Consider the following 24,693-nt stretch of genomic DNA (forward strand, 5'->3'; position numbering starts at 1 on the left):
AACAATGAATATGATTGACAAATTATTTAAAAAATAAAATTCCAGTTTCAAAAATTAAAAACTGAAATGGTAACATTCCTTAATAGCAAAATAAATTACATACTACAAATTCTGCACAGCCATGTTATAAATAAAGATGATTGCATAATAATTTTAGATAATTTTGTTAAAAACCATATTTTGTTATCTTAATTCTACCTTGACTAAATTCAAAGAGCAAATGCTGATAAGTAATATTATATTTACATACTAATGTTTTGCTGTATGTATTTTTGTTTTTCATACTTATCTTATGCTATATCATGTAAGTATATGTAGTATAATACTCCTATGGAATGGTGCACTTAATAAAGATGTTCTGTTCATAACAAACAATTTCAATACTAAAATTCTTTTTGATACATTCAAATTTAAATAAATTTTTATTATTCTTTAAAGATCAATTTTATTTTTATGTTAAAATTTAAAAATTAAGCATTTAAGAATTATTCATTATTATATTTTTCTTTACATAATTAATAAATTATATCAATTTTATTTTGCGATATGAAAATAATGTTAAAAATGTTAATTATACTAATCATTTAGCTTGAAAATATTGTACAGTATAAACATTAAAAAGTTTTAAATTGGTAGGCCTATATGATATTTTACTTTATTCTAGTATGAAAATATAATAAATCAGCATGAATTATTTATTTTTAAATTCTATCTTTATTGAAAGACTACTAGAATTTTCATTTGGTTATTGATATATTCAGAATTATAATTATAATAAAACTTCCAGTTGCAATCATCTTTGTATTGAGACAATCTGTAGAGAAGACCATACATTTCATGAACAGAATTAAACATATGCATTTTCTTTGAAATTAAACTTCTCTTAACGCAACCAGTCAATCAAAGGAACCAGGGCCATTCCTAGTGCGGGTGCAAAAGGTGCTCTCGCACCTGGGTGGTCAAACCCAGAGACAACTGCAGGCCATTTATTATATGCAAAATTTTGACTAAGAAGAAGAATGATCAAAACTTTTTGATTATTATTAACTGTTTAAAATCTTTGTATATATAAATGTGAAAGTAAATACTGCGTATCAAATTCTGAATTAAATAATAATAAATTAATAAGGATGGTGATATTGTTTTGTACCCGGGAGGTCATCAACCCAGGAACAGCCCTGAAAAGAATCCTCCTACAACAATAACTTTCAGAATATTAGCTTGGGGATTCCCTTTTTTATTGTAAGGTACTCACTAATGGTTAAACATGCAATCAGATAGGTCACCAATTAACAATTACCTGTATCTGTTCTTAAAACATGGTTTTCCCAATCTTATTGTGAAGTACAGAATGAATTAAACATGCATAGAAGTCACCCATCTCATTATTCTTAAAATATGGTTTTTCTAACACTGAAAAATACCTTTTTGTTTCATTATATATATATATATGTACATTCAAGTCTACTGATTGGGATATTGCCTTCTAGTTTCTTTTCTTAATTTTTAAAAATTTAATAAGGAAGTAAAGTAAAATTACTATTGAATTCTTTATATAATTGAGTTTTATTTACATTATTTATGGAAAACAATTGTGTTTGTATGTTGTTTTCTCTGAAAGTTTTGAAAACTAGCACAACAAATACCTTTAAATTCTAGCAAAAATAGAAATTTAATCAACTTAACAAACATTTGGCGAGAATTTAAAGGTGTTTTAGTGTGTTAGTTTTTGCAGTTACACTTAAACTTTCGAATATATTTCATAAATAATTTGCTGAAAATGATATTCTTTGATGAATTCACAAACTATTATCATTTGTTAATGTAATTTTTCATCCCAAATAAAACTGTTGTAGGAAATTCAACAATATTTTTACCTTTACTTTCTTGCTGCATTTTAAAAGTAATAATCAAAATGAAAAAAAGTAATATATGCTTCAATCTATATATTAATAATGTCTTATTAATTATAAATTTAAATTATAATTAATTTAAAATTGAATGAACTNTAAAAATTATTTTAAAACAGTGATATTGATAAATGCCTTTATAGACTTTTAAATTTTCTTCTGATTGCAGGTTAAAATAATTATATTTTTACGATAAAATCACATGTTACCTCTTTACATGGGTAAACATTTTGAAGCACATTTAAGTCTTGTTCTTTTCATGTTATAGCATAATACTTGGAAGAATTGATTTTAATTATTTTTATGGATAGAAAACCATATTCTAGAAATCAGATGTAATTTATTTAATGTTTTTATACTTTTTAAAGATATTAAATTATTTCTATTTTTCTAGCTTTGGCTGATATTCATCAATGATATGACATTAAAACATTTATTTATGTTTTGATGAAGATCGATTGTTAATTTCTTTGGTTAAAAATCATATGTTTAAGAAAATAAAATTTTTTCTTTAAAAAAATTTCAACCTGAAAGCTGTATTGATAGTCTACCGAACTTAATTTGTCGGATTAAAGAGACATACATTCATAAAAAAATTTCAGTTAAAACAACAATTAAATACAGGTACTTCATCTGGAAATGCTTTATTGAAGTGGATAAAAATATCAAAAGAATTAATTAGAAATGAAATATTTAAATTTAAATTAATATCTATGGGTAAATAGATTTTTTATANTCACATTTGTTTTATACAGGAATAATCTCGATTATTGCAATTCTCAATTTATTTTGGTTTATAATTTGGTACCAAAATTCCAATTATTGCACTTTAAATTTGAATTACATTTGAAGTCTAACCCAGTCATCCTCCGTTGTTCAGCTGTCACTGCTGGCAGTACAATAGCTGTGCCATAGTGGGTGATGAAGAGGTAGCAGGTCTGTTGCCAACTAATGTCTAGTGTCCTAGTCACCTCTTTGAAATTACAAGTCATTTGCATCTCTTGAAAGATAAGCAATTAGGGCTTTGACCTAACTGACAGGCAAAGAGGCTCTTATGTGAGCAGTACTGCTACTGTAATGTTCAAGAAGTGAGCCCTTAACAGATCTTGTCACTTGATTGATCCATGATTTCCAGTGAATCATGGCAGTGCTTGATGTATCTCAATTCATAAACATATGATGGCCAACTTCAGCCAATATTTCAGTTTTTAAATCAAAGTGACCCTGGCTTATCTCCTGTCTTGTTGTCATGCCCACATGATTTCACTGCTAATTTTGCAAAAACAAAGGGTGACCCACACATTTTCCTGCTCAGTGTGGCTTTGTTTCTCATTGTATGGGCATTACCCCGTTCATCTAGCCAAACAATTCCATTGCTTTCCTTTCCTTTTAGCTCCATCATGGGACCAAAGAAAGTGTCCAGAGCCAGTAGCCCTTCGAATGCTATGTTAAATGTTCATTTATTCTTTACATTAGTCTTTTATATTCATTTTATATTAGTTTCTTATTGTTTTTATTATTAAACACTATATTTATTCTCTGTAAAATGTGTTTTTGGTATGCATTTTGGAATATATAGAATGAATTAATTGGATTTACATTAATTCATATGGAAATAATTGCCTTAGTTTTCGTCGGTTTCAGATTTTACTGATTGTTTTAGGATGGATTATTGATGAAAACCGAGGTATCGCTGTATATTGTTCTAGTATATATTATTGGTTCACAAACATTTTTTTTATCGTAAAGAGAGTTTTGTAAGTTGATCTTAGAGTAATTTATAAAATCAATTATTATTAATTAATGCATATAGTTATGAAAACAATAATTAGAGTGCATATATTGTTTATTCTTTGCTGTCTTATAAAAAAAATTTTTTAAATTTAGTTTTAACCATTCAGAGATCTTGGCTAATCTTGCAGATACATTCAGAATAATTTTTTAAATACTTTTGATTTGAAATGGTATAGAATCTGGCAAATTTGAGAAACTAATCTCAAGGGACTGATGATATTGATTAGCTAGAATACGCTGACTCAGTGCTGATCTCAGTGCTAATCTAGAATACCAATTTTCAATGCTGACTCAGTGCTGATCTCAACATTCGTTAAAATTCGTTCCTTTTTTCAATGTTGAGATAGCACTGTTGTCAGCACTGATTCAATGCACTCAGCAATCAACAGATATGTTGACTGCTACTTTCCAATGAATTGTGGGTAATTGGTAAGACATTTGAATGGAATCCATCTTGCTGAGAATGGAATTATGGGAACTAAGCACTTTGTACTCGAGTTGGATTATCAACAGTTTTGTTTGAATTATAAAATAGAAATTTAAAAAGTTTTTAAATTATTTAAATGTTTGAAAATTTATAGTAATATAATTATATATGTTTCAAAAGTACACAAAAAACAAACTTTTTTTGTAACTTAATAACATTTATTACATGTTATCTTCAGATACTTAATTTCTGAATGTGCCACTTATAAAGTTCTAACTGGCTAGAAAGGAACAAAAAATTGTTTCTTTGAATGTACATTTGTTCTCATAGGAAAATACACAGTTACAGCTGTTTTTCAACATATTCACCTTTGAGGCCAGATATTTGTCATAGTAACAGAACTGTTTTTTAAACCCTCTTCAAAGAAGTATTCCACAAACATACAGTCTTGCATGATTGTCTGCAGCTTTGTTGCTGTGGAGCAATAATAAATGTCAAAAGTTATTGTAAGACCCTGAAAAAATTACAGCAGGCTATTCAAAACAAAAGATGTGACCTGCTGAGCTCTGCAGTAATTTTACTTCATGATAATGCAAAGCCATATTCCACCTGCAGCATGTCAGAATTACTAAAAATATTCAAGTGGGATCTTTTAACATCTATTATAAAAGTCCTGAGAATTTTTTGACTTTCCCTGTATTTTGCATTTGAAGTTTTTGGGAGAACAACAATTATGCAGTGACAAATAGCTGCAGACAACTGCAAGGTTTGGTCTATAAGTTTGCAGTAGACTTCTTTGATGAAGTCTACTGCAAACTGTGCATATTTGTCACTGCACTTGCAAAAGCATTACTGTCACTATGATAAATTTCTAAACCTTAAAAGTGAATGTGTTGAAAAATAGTTGTAACTATGTATTTTTCTATGACAATAAATGTAAGTTTAAAGAAGTAAATTTCTGTTCCTTTCTAGCTGATCAGAACTGGTTGTACTGTACCTCATAATTTCCATTATATCATTTAAACCTGTAGCTGTAACAATTCTTTTAGTAGCAATAATCCACAAAACCTTTCTATAACAGTGTTGTGTCCTATAACAAACTTCATGAACGTTTTCGACCTCCACCGAGGTCTGCTTCAGGTGGTGACTAAACGGTATCTCCTCTTGACCATTGGGACAATGACGCCCGAGATGTAAATAATGCGTGTATCGTGTTTCACCCCTTCGCTTGACAACACTGTTATAGAAAGGATTATTGTTACTCAATGCAGTGTTCGAATTAGTAGTTGTTTTGTCTTTTAGTAGCTCAATTAATTGTATATAAATATTCTTTTAATTTTGCTGTTTATTAACATAATGATTTTTAATGATAATTTTCTATGGATAGGTAGATTATATTTTATTAGTATTTCTATTTTAATTTTATTTAGTATAATGCAAATTATATTATAAATCAATTAACAATACATTTTCACTAAGAAAACCTTTACTTTCAGCTATAAATGTAGATATTATTTAATTATTACTGATTTTACAACAAAGCCAAAGTGAATAAATAAAGCAGAACTAAATCTGTAAGCTTTTTTTTATTTTCTTGAAAATCCCTTTTTTATAAAGTATATTTTTCCTATTTAATATCATCACATTCTTATATAAATGCTTTGTATAAGAAACATCAATAGGATGTACAGGGTGATACAATAGCATGCAAAACTAAATACTTTTTCATGAAACTGCTGATTTTCATTGAAGTTCATTTGGGGGGCGTGTCTAGCCTGCGGAGGTGTTGGTGACTTTTTTTCTGAGCTGTTGTGGCAACGTTAGACATGGAATTTTTACAACAGAATATTAAGTGTAGAACTGAATTAAGTAGTTCAAATGTTGTATTAACTAGAATAAAAATTTTTATATTACTAATGATTGCCGGAATTGAGTTAAATCCCGGACCTTTTCCTCGATCTCCTCCAATATCAAGTCAAGTAGTTATGCAAAAAAGGGGACGAGGGAGACCACGTAAAGAGCATACAAGAGATATAGAAGAAAATACTCAGACAAGCGAAATGTCAGGAGAGGAATACTTATTTGAGGAACATTCCAAGAGCACTACAGATATCTCGAGGTATGCTAATATAAAAGACTATTTCGAACCGGAAGAAGATTTATCAACAAAGACTACTGAACCTGAATACTCAATTAAATCGGTCTATGAATTAATCCAAGACAAATTTGAAAGATTGAACTTCGAGATCCGGTTCCTGAAAGCTGAAATGAACAAAATGAACGAAGAAAATTTAAAGCTCAAAGAAGAGTTAAAAGATATGTGTAAAAAAAAAAATACATTGAAGTTCATTTCTGATACATTTCTAATTATTTATTCACTACCAGATATGATTATGGCAATTTTTTTTTGTCCATCCATGATATTAATAGATTAATTTTAAAAAAATATAAAAGAAATGTGCAATTATTTTTTTTTGTCACAATGTTCTTAATTTTTAAGTGTCTTTTCCCTGTACATCATGCTTTTCATGTTAGCAGTAGAGTTGTGCCAGTCATCTATCTAACTTCATTCAAGAGAAAAGTTTTGAATTGATATAATGTGACTTCCCATTTGCACTGGAAGTCACATTATAGTTAATCTGGGTCTCCTGTCCCTAAGCTTTTCACATCTGGTCTTGACTTTCATTTATCTATGTTCTCAAGATTAAGGAAGGATAGACGAATGGATGACAGTGGGAATTAATAGTTTTATAATTTTTCAAATTGCAGCTCAACAAAGTCATCTTCAAATTATATTCAAACACCAGGAACAAAACAGTCTTTCTTTACAGGGATGATCTTTCATTTGAGGCTATTGCCTCTGCAAAAATATGTAAAACAGTTAAAATATTCACTGTTGATAAGCAATAATTAAAAAAATACATAATTTTAATTAAGAATGCAGATGATATTATTACAGTTTTAAAAAAAATACGTTAATGGCACCAGTAGTAAGCCATTTAAAACTGTTTTTGACTTTGATATTTTTTATTTTTCAGAAGATCATTTAGTAATTAATAGATCTGCTAAAACTATATATTAATTGAACAAAATTTAATTTTTTATTTGAATATTTTCAAATTATATGTAACTAGTAGACCCCGTCACGCGTTGTTGTGGCTCAAAATGTATCTATTATAAATGTATAACACTTCCCCCGTGGGGGGAATTTTTCAAAAAATTCCTTCTTAGTGTACATTCTGTTGACGCACCCTATTAAAATGCAATCAAAAATGCAAAAACCCACATCTAAAATAGTATAATAGAAGCCAAGTTCTTCACGGTAAGCCTTAATCCTAACCATCTCCCCCCAGTGGGAGAAATTTTGACATGTATATTATATAAAAACACATGCGTATTCGAATGTAGTGTTGTGTCAAAATTTCAAAGGAATCGGTAGGAACAAACAAACATTACATTTTTATTTATATAGATAGATAGAAGATAATCTGCTTTAGTTCATCCTCACAGAAAAGCAAACTTAGGTCGTTGTACTCGTAGCGTCATCTGTTTGACATAAAAGCCTTAACCCTAGATAATATCTTTTAATTATATGAATGTTTAACGGAATAATATACAGCCTATGTCCACTCTGAAGTTCCATTCTAAATATTGGTGAAAGAATTTTTGAAATCTGATGAGTAGTTTTGGAGATTACCTCCTACTTACAAACTTACAAACATTGCCTCTTTATAATATTAGTATAGATTATTAGGATTAAAAGACTTTAAGCCAAATATTTTTTGATAGTATTTAGTTATTTAAGATAATTATATGCAAGTACTACAAACCAAAGTTTGGCCAAAATGCAAATATCAAAGAGACATTTACTTCCAACAGATTGTGTGCTACTGATTATCGTGTATGACAGATGTATGAGATAGGGCTTGATTGAATGGCACCATGATCAACCAGTCTACAGACTCTTGAACCTAAAACATAAAAAATGAATAAATTTATAGACACATTAAGCTAGAAATGTCAGTTTATGGAAATTTTATTATTGAAGACTAACACATTTTAAACATTTTAAAGTTGAAGTATATGTGAATGGCTTTGACTTTCTTAATCTATAGTAAATAGTATAATAATAGTATTAGTGTAGTATAATATTGCTATACTAAACAGGGCTTCTTAAACTATGGATCGTAACCCCATTTGGGGTCGCGAGATTTTGATGCAAAATATTGAAAATAATTTGTGAGAGTTTGAAAATGGCACACTTTGTGTCATAGGTTTCATGAGTTGCACTTTGTGTCACTTCTGGTGCAGCGAGACAGCGATTCAGCAACACTGATTGTAGTGTGAACTAGTGTAGTATTGTTGCTTTTCAGTGTATTCAGTTGTCCCTGTTCCACTGTAACACAAGAGTGAACTGTGGTAGTACACCATTATTGTTTTTGCAAATTTGTATATATCTTTATTTTATATATTTTTTTTGGGGGGGGAGGTCACGAAAAAAATCACAATCATAAATGGGGGTCGTGAATAAAAAAAAGTTTAAGAAGCCCTGCTATAGATTAAGAAAGACAAAGCCATTTTTAGAAGTAACTTAATACATTCTGCAACCTCCAAAATCATATTAATAATGCTGTGTAAAATATATATTAAAATTACCTTTGAATTACATAGAAATTTTCACAAATAGAAAAAAATTTATTAAAGTTTGTTGGAAACTGCTTACAAAAAATTGTCTTTGAATTGAGTTGAAAATTTAGAAGTTTGAAGTTCATTTTTTTAACTTAGAAGATTTTTGTTTTTTAAATAAAACATAATACAAAATATTATTGTAAATTTTTATAAGATTTTGAAAACCAAAAATGATCAATACTCCGATCAGTCAATCTGGTTATTATTTTAATAATGAAAAGTCCCACTACTGAGTCCCTTTCCAGTTCAATGGATGTGGGTGGAATCATCTTTAGTGCATTTAAGAGAAGACAAATGTTATATGTTTTTTCACCCGTAGTGTCGAAGATTTCTAGTTCATTTTTGCGTTGCATTGCAGTACTTCTTTGTTCCCATGTATTCTTGATTTATCTACCTTGGCTGCTTTAATGGCGGTATCAAGGTTATAGCCTGATAATTCGGCAGTTCGTCTGGGTTTAATAATCAGGTTTATGAAGACACGTCTGCAAGTACGAAGTACTTGCAGACGTGTCTTCACAGGACAAGGATAGAAACACGTGTCACGTACTTGCAGACGTNCCAATGAATTGTGGGTAATTGGTAAGACATTTGAATGGAATCCATCTTGCTGAGAATGGAATTATGGGAACTAAGCACTTTGTACTCGAGTTGGAACATTGTTGATGACCTGATAATTCGGCAGTTCGTCTGGGTTTAATAATCAGGTTTATGAAGACACGTCTGCAAGTACTTCGTACTTGCAGACGTGTCTTCACAGGACAAGGATAGAAACACGTGTCACGTACTTGCAGACGTGTCTTCACAATTGGACAAGGATAGAAACACATCTGCAAGGATAGAAACACATCTGATGTGTTTCTATCCTTGTCCAATTTACACAACCTGGCATAATGCAGTTATTAGCCACGATGGATGAAGGTGTGACATGAGAGGAAGGGGGAGAAGCCCACCAAGCAGCTTAGCAAGTGCCTTTTCAAGGTAGTAGGTGGGGTGGGACCTCTTGGGGACTCTCTCCCTATAACGTTCCTTAATGCCTTTTTTGTGTGAATTTTCTTTTGAGTCAGTACAATTATTGGCCCGGTTCCTGAAAGCTGAAATGAACAAAATGAACGAAGAAAATTTAAAGCTCAAAGAAGAGTTAAAAGATATGTGTAAAAAAAAAAATACATTGAAGTTCATTTCTGATACATTTCTAATTATTTATTCACTACCAGATATGATTATGGCAATTTTTTTTTGTCCATCCATGATATTAATAGATTAATTTTAAAAAAATATAAAAGAAATGTGCAATTATTTTTTTTTGTCACAATGTTCTTAATTTTTAAGTGTCTTTTCCCTGTACATCATGCTTTTCATGTTAGCAGTAGAGTTGTGCCAGTCATCTATCTAACTTCATTCAAGAGAAAAGTTTTGAATTGATATAATGTGACTTCCCATTTGCACTGGAAGTCACATTATAGTTAATCTGGGTCTCCTGTCCCTAAGCTTTTCACATCTGGTCTTGACTTTCATTTATCTATGTTCTCAAGATTAAGGAAGGATAGACGAATGGATGACAGTGGGAATTAATAGTTTTATAATTTTTCAAATTGCAGCTCAACAAAGTCATCTTCAAATTATATTCAAACACCAGGAACAAAACAGTCTTTCTTTACAGGGATGATCTTTCATTTGAGGCTATTGCCTCTGCAAAAATATGTAAAACAGTTAAAATATTCACTGTTGATAAGCAATAATTAAAAAAATACATAATTTTAATTAAGAATGCAGATGATATTATTACAGTTTTAAAAAAAATACGTTAATGGCACCAGTAGTAAGCCATTTAAAACTGTTTTTGACTTTGATATTTTTTATTTTTCAGAAGATCATTTAGTAATTAATAGATCTGCTAAAACTATATATTAATTGAACAAAATTTAATTTTTTATTTGAATATTTTCAAATTATATGTAACTAGTAGACCCCGTCACGCGTTGTTGTGGCTCAAAATGTATCTATTATAAATGTATAACACTTCCCCCGTGGGGGGAATTTTTCAAAAAATTCCTTCTTAGTGTACATTCTGTTGACGCACCCTATTAAAATGCAATCAAAAATGCAAAAACCCACATCTAAAATAGTATAATAGAAGCCAAGTTCTTCACGGTAAGCCTTAATCCTAACCATCTCCCCCCAGTGGGAGAAATTTTGACATGTATATTATATAAAAACACATGCGTATTCGAATGTAGTGTTGTGTCAAAATTTCAAAGGAATCGGTAGGAACAAACAAACATTACATTTTTATTTATATAGATAGATAGAAGATAATCTGCTTTAGTTCATCCTCACAGAAAAGCAAACTTAGGTCGTTGTACTCGTAGCGTCATCTGTTTGACATAAAAGCCTTAACCCTAGATAATATCTTTTAATTATATGAATGTTTAACGGAATAATATACAGCCTATGTCCACTCTGAAGTTCCATTCTAAATATTGGTGAAAGAATTTTTGAAATCGGATGAGTANTCACAAACTATACAAGTTATACAGGCATGGGAAGACATCTAAATACGTTGATTTAATGCCTGCCAGTTGGGCGGATCTAGGTTTTTCTAGGCCTAGGGCTTATTGAAGTCCAATGGGGCCCCATTTTTTGTTAATATTAATAATACTATAAATTATCATTAACTATTTTTTACTATACGATAATCCCATTGTTAATGAAAAAGTATTAAAAATTTATGATGATAATTCAATTTTTGTGGGCCCTCGACACTTGGGGTCCAGGGCTTAAGCCCTATTAGTCCCTATGTAGATCTGCCCCTGCTGCATGTATCATAGTGTGACACTACTGTGCACCTAGCAAGAGTGCATAGGTGCACAGTAGTGTTGCCACCTTTTCAAAATCGCTGACCCGGACCTGCCGTCCGGGTCAGGTGAGGTTTGTTCGAACAGAAGTTCCTGACGCATGCACAATGTCATCTTGCAATGCGAAGAATAACGTGCTAAATCAGTTACAGTTAGGGACTAGAGAGACTTGGGTAGGAATAACGTAAGTAACCTAAATTAAGAAAGAAGTACAGATGACAGCTCTATTGGAGATTGGAGACGTGCACCAATCGTACAAGCAAAAAAAAAAAAAATTCGACAGGTTGAGCACGAAATTCCCGGACAAAATTGATAGTTCACCCGGGCAGTGAGTCAATTCCCGGACTGTCCGGGTGAAAACCGGACGGGTGGTAACACTAGTGCACAGGGTGAGCGCACTTCTTGCCGAAACATTACCAAACAGCAATAAACTTGGCCTTACTCACTTTCTTTTCTGTCACTACTACTAGATATGACCATATACATATTTTCATGAAATTCCGTCATGGTGTGACACTCAATTTCCACCAGTAGGCTATTCATTTGAAATAATTTCAACATTAGTGATTTTGGTCTGTTAAATTCCTTCACGAACGCGGACAATATTAAAAAGATACTGTGTTAGACGAAGTAAAAGATCGTTAAAACCTCCAAACAATGGACACTTCCCACTAACGGTCATTTTTACTTTCCTGCTCTTATAGATAACAAGAGGGAAAGTATGGCGATCGGTCCAAAATGACCCCGCCTAACATTAACATTTTTGGACTCCGGGCCTTGAAACGTCGAGAAATGCCAAAAAGGGGTATTTTTCTGGGTGTCTGCGTGTGGGGGGGTACAATTTTCTTCACCCTCTCAAGCTTATAACTCCTGTGCTTTCTGGAATTTTGCAAGGAGGTTTGTATATTAGGGTGATCGGTGCTATTAAATTTTGGCGGTGAAAAGTCGACGGGGTTCTTAAACATTTTTAACTGTTTCTGCCCTGTGGGCACCAAGAGGACCTCTAATAGCAAGCCCATTATGGGTTCGGCCAGGCCCACAATGGAGCGGCCGGGTGGTGAGATACGGGCCCCGAAATATCCGGAGGACTACCATCCAAAAAATTCCTAAGGCTTTTTCGGATTCGAACCCGGGACATTGAAACCTTGACCCTCGGCCGTCCAATAATTTTAAAGTATCATCGCAACACGCAATTTTAAATATTGTCGGAAAAGTTAAGCAACTCGTCGCTGGATTTTTTTTATTATTCAGAGGTTTGACTGTGATAATAATTAACAGACATTCTTATGACAATAATCAGTGATGCAATTAATGAATATTGGTACGATGGAAATTAGTAAATAAAATAGAGGTATTCTTGATAATTTTTGTATTCTTTATTCAGTATTCTTCCTAATTATTTTCCATTGTTTAAATAGCTGCACTCTAAACTACTTAAAAGTTTTCTACTAAATTAAAATTTCGTTTACTTTTCAACTCACCCTAAAGGATATTTATATTTAGCAATAAATGTCAAAGCAAAGCTTTTCTTAGCCATTACAAAAAAGAAAATCACTTTAAATTCTCGGTAGAATACAAAAGAATACTGAATAAAGAAAAAAATCCTGCGACACGAAGAGGAATGTCGGTAAGGGGAAATTATCAACAAAAGCTGTTTTGTCACGTGGTTTTCGCCCGCCCTTTCCGATCATTATATTACAATACAGCTTTCATCCTTTGTTTTCTATTTTTAATGTTTACGCGATAAAATATCGAACGTAACAAATCATTAAAATTTTATTTCTATTTACATTTTTAAATATGAATATTTAAGAATTTACATTTATCAATGGAACGATTGACTTTCCGCGTTGTATTTCCATTCGGTTTCCAAAGATTGTGAGATGTTCATTCTTTCAACTTTATCAGTTATCAACCTGTATATGTTGCTTCTCTGCTTTGGATAATCCTTCATATTCTTATTATAGGATGTAGAATTCATCTTTAATAGTCTGGGTCGAGAAGGAAGAGGCGGAGGTTCTTCTTTATTTGAAGATCTAGACTCCGTATTATATATAATTTCTTCGTAGATGTGATGAAGTTGTCCGTCACTGACCCTAGGAATTGTTGACGATTCATCACTCTTATCATCATTGGTTGCTTTGGTTGAATTGCTATTATTTATTAATTTCCTTTCCGTTTTTGGTATCATCTTTCCAGTTTGATTGATTTTATTTCTCTCTTTCGGTACGTTTATAATGGGCCCAGTCTTTGTAACGTTTAGAGAAAGAGTCGAGTTCTTTGGAGTTGTTGGAAGATCTGAAAAAAAGTAACATATTTACGTTTAAATTTTGAAATATTAGAGACGTTGCGGTCGAAGTTTTCATCTCTCAAACGTGAACGTCAAACGTCGAGCGCCGCTTACAAGATAGCGGCGCTCGACGTTCGACGTTCACGTTTGAGAGATGAAAACTTCGGCCGCAACATCTCTACTAGTAAAATAAATTGTTTAATAATATCAAATTAAGAAAATAATAGAAAATAAGATTCTTTTTTTGGACTCTCCACCACGTGGGCACCAAGAGGGCCTTGTTAGTCATACCCAGGATTCGGCCATGTTTATCAATAGGGCGAACGCGTAAAAGACGGGCCCCACATACCCTGGACAGACTATGTTTGGGATTGTTCGCCTGGATCCCCAGATTTAATTAAAACCATATTATTAAATAAGGCTAATTAATTTTGATTAACATAATATAATCAACGCGAATTATTTTGGTTTAATTTTATTCTGTAAAATATTTGAATATGGTGAAATAAGGGTAGATATCCAAAACAGGGCGTCAGACTATTGCTGTGGGAGACCCGGATTCGAATCCAGCAAGTTAAATGTCCAAGAACTTTTCATGGGCAATCGTGAGCCTGATGTTTGTTTGTTTAGTTAAGTTACGACAACGCAACACTTGGACGATCTGCCTAGGAGTATGCCTTCCGGGGGATCGTTTTAAGGCGTTACAGACGTAGAGAAAACTCGGAAAACTCCACGTGGTCAGCCAACCCACGACCGAACTCCCAGTGTTCGTGGAACGGAACCGCTTGACCACTGGTGGGCCTCGTGAGCCTGAAAAAAAGTCATTTTCTTTTGTTTTTCCTCTTCGTTTGAATATTACATACCTCGCAGCACTTGTGAAACAACATCTGGTATTCATTACATCAGATCTGATTTTAATTATGTAAGATAGTAGTTTCCCAGCAGTATTAGTTCATTGCTATCACTTTCTTTTACGTTATCCATTTTTTTTTGTTTTTTAAATTTAACTTTTGGCTCTCTGCCCCGTGGATACAAAGAGGATCTTTTTAATCGCATCCGTTGCGACCTTGCCGAATTCATAATGGGTTCGGCCGGGCCACAATAGCTGCGATCGGACGGTGAGGGATGGAGTCCGTTATGGACATCTACCTTTAAAAAATTCCTGGAAAATTTTTTAAAGGTAGATTCGTCCGGATTCAATCTCGGATCTCCAGAACGGTAGATTTACACATTAACCGCAAAATAATTTCTAGATTATTTATAATACTGCAATACAATGCAAATGCTACATAAATATTTATTATGGTGTAATACTTAGGGAATATTGACAAGAAAGTAACCGTGTCGGCAACAACGTAACATTCAATATTTATAGATGGCCTTCGTTTAATCACATCAAAGAAAAAATACATAGAATATGATCACGATGGGTCTGATTAAAAAGTCCGTTTTAGTGCCCACAGGGCTGAGAGTCAAAACTGGAAAAGAAGTAAAACTTATCAATGATATTTTACTTCAATCCTATTTTTCTTTTGATTTCATTATCAATTTTTTAATAACAAGAAAATTATTTATCAATGTGCAAAATATGCATAAAATATATATTTTTTTAATGTAAAAATATGAATAAAATGAATGTTAATCTCTGTAACTATTTTCGTGAAAATAATTATGGATAATAACTAAGATGAGATCATATTTTGAGAATATTGTGTAGGGAAGTTTTCACTAACATCACTAGTTGACACATTTAAACAATAAAATTGCACAAATACTTATAATTAATTTTAATACAATGTAATTTTTCAAGTTAAATCGTACGAATTTACTTTACTAATTAGTATATGAAGAAAGCTGGAAAGTTTTTATAGGATTGATGGGATAAGAGGTGATTTGCCGAAGAGAGCATACCTCTAGAAAGGACTTTCTAAGGAAAAACTGGCCACCATTTAGGTTCTGGACTAGTGAAGAAAACCAGAAAACTCCACATGGCCAGTCTATTGGTCAGGCCTAATTATCAGTGTTCGGTGGTTTTATCCACTCGGTTTCTGATGGGCCAACTTTTAGTATAAAATAAAAGGGCAATTGGGCATGTAATTAAATGAGATGGTACAGTACAATAATATGTAAAGATTAATAATGATTCATATGAAATGTCAATATATGAAGCGTTTAGTGCTGTAATGTTGTAAATGTCATTTTTCCCTAAATACGTTTTATTGAAGAATTGAATTCTAAACGCAACGTTTTCTGCTGCAAAATGTATTGTGGCGATAGTGGTACTGTATGTGACTGTATTTTGAAGTTGTATTTATGTGAAGCCATAACGTTTAAAGCGCCAAAGTGCAAATGAGGTGACTTTGCGCTTATATTTACATCATTTTGACATTCCAACATCTTTTCTTTCGAATAAAATGGCGCCTAAATGAAAAAGAACTCTTACAGTTAGACAGAAACTTTTACAATGCCCAATATCATTTTACACAATTAAAGTATAATCTGATGCTCTGATTGTGTAATTTATAATTTATATGGTTTGTGCTAAAGTCTGGCAAGGACACGCACAAGAGGAATAGGAATATTACATAGATTACAAGTATGTACTTAGAAACAACTAACTCGTAGGAACAAACTTATTTGGCATTATTGCAATTAGAAAAGCATCGTGTTGATAAGAATTGAATAGATAAAGTATGCATATAATTCGCTGTATATTCATACAGTTTTTACTATTTTTCTTTATTTGGTCTATTGTTTTTTATAGAGCAGTATTGACGTTGTTAAAAACTACAATAGTTACTTAGTTACTTGGAATAACTTAGAGGTTTCCAGATGGTGAGGGACGGGTGACAACATATCTGGGTCAAACTTCTCACAAAAATTCTCGCAATAATGACTGCAATTTAGTCATTATATCATCAAAGTTTGATTTCATTCAGTAGGATTCTGTGTACCATTTTATTTTAGTTATATTTAAAATATACTTTTGTGTACTAAAAATTAGGAAAATCTTAATTTTATTAGAGTAAAATACTTCCTACGAAAATTGTAATTCGGCATGTTTTAATCAAAAGTGTAGGGAGCAAGAATTTTTTACATAAAAGGGGAGAAACGTCATTTTGAAAACAAATGGAGAAATAAAGTCGGAATGATCACACGATTCGGATCGGATCGATGAGATAAGACAGTGGTTTCAATCGGGGTGCCGCGGAACACGAGGATGCCATAACAACCTTTCAGGGGTGCCGCGGAATGCTGAGCAGGGCCATAACACTTCTTACGTTTATTATTAAAAATACGAAAAGCACAGTAACTCTGCATCGACGAAGAAGTGGGGTGCATCAAGAAAAAAAATTACCAAGTTGGGGATGCCTCTATTAGAAAAAGCTTGAAAAAACACTGAGAGGAGGCAACGCAACACATGAACGATTTGCCAAAGGGGGAACTTTCTATGGGAAACTAGCCTCCATTTAGACGTTGGTCAGATACGAACCCGAGACCAGTGTTCGGTGGTTTTATACATTCGACCATAAATGGGCAATTTCGTTTAAGAAAAAAACACAATCTGTTCCTGAAGTTAAATATTATTTTTAAAGGTTTTATTTATTGTTGTCAAACTAAATCTATTACAAATTAAATGTATTATTTTGAATAAAATCTATTTGTAAGCTAACCTATGCATATAAAATGTTCATGACGTTCATAGAAAACACGTGTAGTTTATCTAATGACTCATTATTTAATCACTTGGGCCTGTTGACTCATAAATGTTACTGGTTCATTTCTTCTAAGCAGTGTTTTCTTAATCATTCCACTAATTTTATGTTGATTGAAGGTTTGAACACAAATTAGAATTTAAAAAAAAACTAGTCTGCGAGACAAATTGTAAAATTTATACATGTAGGCTATATTATGATCAAATCTGTGCAGTGTCCATATCATATTAAACGGCTGATTGCAAAAAAGAAAAAAACAAAATACGAGGTCACGTATGAAAGAATGTTACTAATGAATTTCTTTAGAGAATTTTATATTATTATTAGGCCTAATAATTAATTGTGTAATATTTTAAAGAGCATAAAACCTATAAAAGTTATTACTGAGGGATTAAAACAGCTTATAAAAATGTAATTATAACAGTAAGCATTGTTAAATGATAGGAATTTTTCTATTTAATTAATAGATGCTCACCTTTTACATTCCGTTCGATCAGACAATCATCATCGGCAGAAAAACCATCAGGAAATTCCACTTTATCCAGGTCATAGTAAACAAGTTTCCCGTGTAAAATATTATCAATTTCTTCTTCTAAAGTGTATCCACTGGCGGGTGTCAAACGACTTTTTAGATTATTACAAACAGGATCTTTCAAAATGGACTTTGACTTTCTCGATTTCGGTGTGTTTCTGTTACGCTTTGATCTCGATAAGGTCTTCACGGTTTCCGAAAATCTCACCATCCTAGAAGATCGAGATAACTGTTTATCGTAGGTTGCCCTATTTAGATAATTTGTAGTAACATCATTAGACTGGGCAAGTTTTTCTTTAGCGTAAGAAAGCTGAGAAGAAAAATGATTATTTTCGTGTTCACACGAGGATCTTCGACCTTGGCGTTTTTCTTGCGCTTCCTTTGACTTCGAATTTGATATTTCGTTGGCTGTTTGATGACGTCCAATTACTTTCGTTCCCATAACGATTTTCGGTTTGTTGGATCGTGACGAGTAGGAGGGCGTATAATTATAGCAAATTTCGTTTAATTCGGGTGTCGGACAGTGGCTCTTGTATCCGCTATCCACCGACCCAGCGTATGCCACGTAATTGTTACATGTATTATCTGATTTCCAATCGATCAGATCATAGTAATCGTCCGACTCGCAGGTCAGAGTGTTGATGGTATCTAACAGAGGATTTGTTACTGTTAAAGGATGGCGATCGTCCTCCAAAAGTTCTCCCTTTCTTTCGTGGTTCTTGATGACGTCTTTTAAAATCGAATACATCTGACACATTTGCTGTTGAAAGCAATCACCCTGTTGTCTTAGTTTCGTCTGAAATTTAGGGGAAAAAAAAGGCATATATTAGGAAAATTTCGGCTTTCTTTGAATTGTATATTAAACAAATTTGCCATCATTTTTTATAATTGTTTATCTCGTTTGATGTAGCCGCTCTTAAGAGTGGATAACGTAAGCTTTTTAGTTGTAATGAGGTCAATGTAGTGATTTGAAAAGTGCTTGTTTATTATTATTATTATCATTGTGGGAAATGGATTTAAGTTTCGTGTAAAAAGTCACTTTTTTTGAAATTAAATATATCAGTTACTGTTAATTAAGGCATAAGCTAAAACCCGAAAATTTTAACTATAATTACACATTTACTCTACTTAATAACCTGGAATTTTGAACGAATCCAAATATACGATTATCCAAACAATTTATTTCTGTAAAGGAAATCTTTGTTAATTGTTAAAAGTGTGAGTAACGTGGGGCGAATGACACGAACAAGACAAGGTCGAATAGTAATTTAATATCCATTCGCACAAAACCAATTGCTGTCTGGCCCATAAGGCTCTTAACTAACAAACAGAAACATTGACTTCCAGAAATTTGATCCGGATGACACGAGAAGAGTGTTTTTTTTTTTCCTCTTCTCCCCTTCTCCGTTCCGGCAAAGTGTACTGTACGTGGGAATTTATAAACATCGCATTGAAAACATTTTAAGTAAGGGAGGCATTAAAAGGAAGTATCGGCTTTTACGTGAACTTAGGCATTACTTCGTTCCTGGTTATACACTTTCCCCATTTAAATATTTGTATAACGATGCGAGTTATTCACCGAATAACATATTTTGTTCTTCGATTAAGTCCTTTTATTCTAATCTTTCAAGAAATCTCAATATCTATTTACTCGAATATACTAGTAACTTTCAATTCGATTTTCTTAAATAATTTTTAAAATATTAAATAGTATTTTAATTATGTTTACTAATATTACTGTAAATTATTTATAAAATTAAAATTTAGAAAAATAAAAAAAAAAATAAATAAAAGAACTTTCTTCGTAGCATGTTACATTTTACACTTTCATCTCTCGAAATAGATACTTTGGAACAGCTGACTTCCATCGGATATCCCCATAAATAACTTGAAATTCCACTAAGTAGGAATTCGAAGTAAAATTTTTCTCAGAAAAATCGATTAATTCCTTTTTTTCTCCTCCTCCTCCTCCTTCTTCTTCAGGAGATTAATGAGAAATTACAGAAAAATACCCATAAATAGTTAAATATGAATTGACAAAAGTGCAAACAAAGAGAATAATTCCTATCCCCAGAAGGAATCTTTTCAGCTGTTTGGCAGATGTTACGAATTCTATGGGAAGTGGGGGAGTTGACAACTCAGCCGGAACGACTGCATCCCTCTGCTATTATCGCCAACTATCGTGGTTCTTATGATTCAAAAGACAGAGTGGGGATCTAGTCCACGTGTCTCGCACGAGAATGACCTTACCGACCTTAATTCCAGTTTAACAATATATAAAAAGTATTATTTAGATTTAAATATATTTAAATAAACGAAATATACTAAACTAAACTATAAACGATATCATTTTTAACACAATTTATTTATTTATTTTTTAAATAAATATATATACATATAATTATACGCGAATATAAGGAATGCATAGATAAACTTACCGTTTCTCTTTTTAATTCTGCCAGCAAATAATCCATTCGCGTGTTGTTCGCCATCAGTACTTTTCACTGGAGAGACTCGAGATGCAGCTAGTCAGCCATTTGACTAGGGGTGCAATGGTATAGGGTGCCTGGAGGGAAGCGCAGTCGTTCGCTTGTCGGCTGGATTGGTGAGAAGTATGTATCGTGTTTGAGTGATGCTCGACCAATGTACTCTACATTAGCTATACTTCTTCTATTCTTTCAAGCAACCATAAATTTCTACGTCTTATAATCTTTATCATTCTCTCTTTCCTGGTATATATCTTTCTTCGAAACGGAAAATTAAAAAAAAAATAAATAATATAAACATGATCATACATTTTTCAATATTAACACAACAATAAATTGGCTAAAATTAAAAAAAAAAAACTAACTATTTTCTGTAAATTAATAAACCCAATGAAAAATTATTATATATTATAGAAATTAATCAGCCCGTTTGAATAAATATTCTTCAGTAATTGCTAAATTTCTATTCTATATTGACCTAGAATGGGTTAATACATATTCGATCATCTCCCCTCCCCCCAATTTTGGTCATAAGAGAGAAAGAAAGGCTTTTCCGAATGCTTTTCCCCCCTTGTCTTGAAAAAAAAGAAAGAAAGAAAGGGGGAAAAAGTGCAGATCATGGAACTGGTTGAAGATAGTGTTGGCAGATTAATCAATCTTGATGGCATCTACTACTAGATATCTCGAGGGAATGAAAAGAGAGAGAGAGAGAGAAAAAAAAACTCTNTAATTAGCGTTGAAATCAAGAAAACGTTTACAATATTCTGAAAATGGTAATTATTAGCGATTATTTTTGCAACAAAGTGGAATTTCGAGATAAATTTAAAATGTGCGCAACGAAAGAAATGCACTTGTTATCTCCGCCTTTCAAAATGTCCCGAACTTGCAACAGAACGTTGAAGGCGGAGTAGAGCGAACTGTACACCTATTAACCAGAAAAAGAACAATTAATTTTTTTCTATTTTTTTCACGTTTTAAAATCTTTACAGCTGTAAATTAATTGCTACAGAACTCGAATTAATACTCTACGTATGTTTCTTATATTTGATAAACTTCCATATACCACCTTTACCGGACATCCCTTCGACACAACGAAATAACCACCGCAACTAAATCCCAGTTCGTTTTCTCGAAATTTTTTCATGAAATCCAACATCTGAATAAATAAAAATTTTAATAATTAAAAGAAATACGATTATACAAGTACAGTTTTATTTATAATTATTCAAAATACAATAAACTTACTTTTATTTTGTCTTCTACCGCCAAACGAGCGGAAGCGAAGATTCTTATTTCTTGAAAAGAATCATAAACCTAAACATATAAAATTAAAAAAATGTCATTGAAAATACAAAATTGATACAAATTCTTATTCTGCCCAACAGAACTTACGCATGCCGAAATACGGGAAACAGCAAAAGAAAACAACAATGCTAGAATAATGCAAACGACGGTGGCGAAACATAATAATAGCCGAAAAATTATATCCAGTTCAACGAAAAAAGAATGGTAGATAAGTAAGGCTAAGATATAAATTACTATGCCAAATAAAACGAAAAATAGCTCCTTCCATTTATTATTCATCTGATTTATTAGATCATAAATCTCTGCATGCTTCCAGATGATTTCGTCCACATCAGACTTTGCGCATCTATTTCTGGTTAATTGGAATTGTTTCGCTAACTCTTTGAATCTCTCCAGTATCAGAAGGCCTACCGTTAACGATGCCGGTATAATCCATAAATAAAATGCAATTACGTAATTACCAATTAGAGTAAACGAAAGAGAGCAAAAAAGTGCTCGAAAAGAACTCGAATCCTTCTCTAGTACCGGAAAGAAAACAAGCGAGGAAATCAAAGCGTAAGCAATAAAATTTAACAGAAAATAAACACCGAAAACTCCTAACATTACCAATTGATACCGAAACAATTTTTCCTTCTCGCCGGTGTAACTCGATATTTTCATGTCAAAGCTTATTTTTTTCCTACCCATATGTATGCAAAGAATGCAACCAATATTAATGAAATAAATGGCCATTTTCAGAAAAGGATGCATTTCTTCACCGTTATATCTATCAATAGGACTACAGAATACAACATTCTCTTTAGTTGCAAGACTCTGAAGGACAAATACAATTGTTTGAAAAACCAACAATATCAGAATGTATTTCCTGTAAAATTCTATTATTTTTGATTGTCTGGCGTTCAACTGGCGACAATCGCAGCGTTTGTAAAAAATATCGCCAAAAACTATAGAAATAGAGATTATGGGATAAAGCGTACAGTAAACACAATTCTCCGCCATATTGCATCTAACCAGAAGCAATGGAGCTTATTACTCTATAACATTTCTAATGTACTACTCTAATGCTGTTTTCTAGAAACAGTGACGATTGTCCCTTCTCCTTCCACGTGTATTCGCTTATATTAGAACGCAAATAAGCGAAATAGGTTTACTCATCTATGCGCTGTGCAGAATTTTATGATCGTAATGCAATCGATCAATATCAATTCAATTTGAAACGAGCTTATTTTTGCGAATGAATAATTCTTTATTTCTAGTTCTAATAATGGAATTCGATTCTATTTTCAATAATAACTAAGGTGTTATTACATGGACTACAGTAGTTTGAATCGATTGAATTAACCGTTTGGGCTCTGCCCTTATTGCTATTATTATTATTATTATCAACCCATCTCCATTATTTTATAAAATCTAATAAAATAATAAAATCAGTTTTTATTCTTTTCAAAGACAGTTTTTGTTTACTATGGCTAGTCAGTGGCCGAGTAGATAAAACTCTGGACACAAAGTCGAAGGTTCACGTGTCACCAATCGGTCGGCCCACGTAGAATTATCCGAGTTTTATTCACGTGTTAAACACCTACACATGGTCCAGTTTTCTCCATGAAAGTCACGGGAGGCTTTCCCCCTTTGGCAGATTGCCCCTGTTGCGGTACCTTAAATACAAGATACTCAAGACGTATGTCCATGGTCGTAGCCAGGAAGGGGCATGGGTGGGCACGGCCCCCCCAGTTAACCTGGTGCCCCTCCCCAGAAAATTACAGCCGAGAAAATGTTGAGCCGATTTGCAAAAAGAAACAAAAAGCTGAAGCTAATTTAATTGGGTGTAGTGTACCCACTGAAAGTCTAGATCAGGCATAGCCAACATACGGTTAATGAATTTATGCGGCCTGCGATTAATCTTTGAATAATGGACTTAACTTCAAACAATTGCTCAAATGGATCCGCGATAATTCCTTATATCCTCACAATGTGAACTGATAGGAAAGTTGAGAAATTCTGACCCCTAAAAAAAAGGTCAACGGCTTTCTGTGCCCAATGTGAAAAATGTATCTGTAATCTCCATGTACAGTTTAGTCTTTACGGGGTGACGCCACAATAAGATCTCGTATCACATGAAAATCTTGCTAGGGCCACCTCTGGTTCGGCCAGTGAAAAAGGTTTTCTTTCCAATTCGGTCCGGGGGAAAAAACTGTTGGCCACCCCTGGTCTAGATCTAGATTAAATACGGTTAACTATATTAAAGAATGGTAAAAATTAATTGATTGGTTAATTTTTGTTTAAGGCATTGCTGGAGTTTGATATTAATGTTACGAGAACGTATGATTAAAGGAAGTTTCATATTATATGTGTGCTAAGTTATTGTCGATTCCTATGGAAAATTCATTTGAATGAACAGTAATTTGAAATAATTCAATTTTGTGTCAGGCTGGACTCTATTAGGTCCCCCATAACAAAACTCTGGCTACGCCGATGCGTATGTCAATATTTATACAAGATCTTATATAACTTTTCAAAAGTGTAGTAAATAAATTATATAATTCATCAGAATTATATAAAGTAATACTCCGATATATTTTATTATCGTTATATAAATAGAAATTTTGCATACTGCATTTAAAATCATCAATAGCTCGTCGTTGTCTAATTTAAACTTTCATTACGTCTGACTCGCTCTAGATATGGCATA

General features: G+C 32.5%; 2 protein-coding genes across 3 annotated transcripts; both read right to left on the reverse strand.

The window, feature by feature from the left end:
- Positions 1-13,492: 13,492 nt before the first annotated feature.
- LOC111630998 lies at positions 13,493-20,924 on the reverse strand. Its single transcript, XM_023375177.1, has 3 exons — positions 20,652-20,924; positions 18,157-19,009; positions 13,493-13,973 (listed from the first exon to the last, which is right to left on the reverse strand). The coding sequence occupies exons 1-3, from the start codon at positions 20,703-20,705 to the stop codon at positions 13,501-13,503; spliced, it is 1,380 nt and encodes a 459-aa protein (XP_023230945.1). The 5' UTR covers positions 20,706-20,924; the 3' UTR covers positions 13,493-13,500.
- A 559-nt stretch (positions 20,925-21,483) lies between these two features.
- Positions 21,484-23,284, reverse strand: LOC111631003. 2 transcript variants are annotated; one of them, XM_023375185.1, is made up of 5 exons: positions 22,611-23,284; positions 22,092-22,522; positions 21,945-22,013; positions 21,766-21,855; positions 21,484-21,624 (listed from the first exon to the last, which is right to left on the reverse strand). In XM_023375185.1, exons 2-5 carry the CDS (start codon positions 22,281-22,283, stop codon positions 21,487-21,489), a joined length of 489 nt encoding a protein of 162 aa, XP_023230953.1. In that variant the 5' UTR covers positions 22,284-22,522; positions 22,611-23,284; the 3' UTR covers positions 21,484-21,486. The 2 variants fall into 2 exon arrangements, with proteins under 2 accessions (XP_023230953.1, XP_023230952.1); XM_023375184.1 differs by having other exon boundaries at positions 22,092-23,284.
- Between the last annotated feature and the right edge of the window lie 1,409 nt (positions 23,285-24,693).

The sequence above is a fragment of the Centruroides sculpturatus genome, unplaced genomic scaffold, assembly GCF_000671375.1.
Source record: "Centruroides sculpturatus isolate CEXI.00-Female unplaced genomic scaffold, Cexi_2.0 scaffold687, whole genome shotgun sequence".
Lineage (NCBI taxonomy): Eukaryota > Metazoa > Arthropoda > Arachnida > Scorpiones > Buthidae > Centruroides > Centruroides sculpturatus.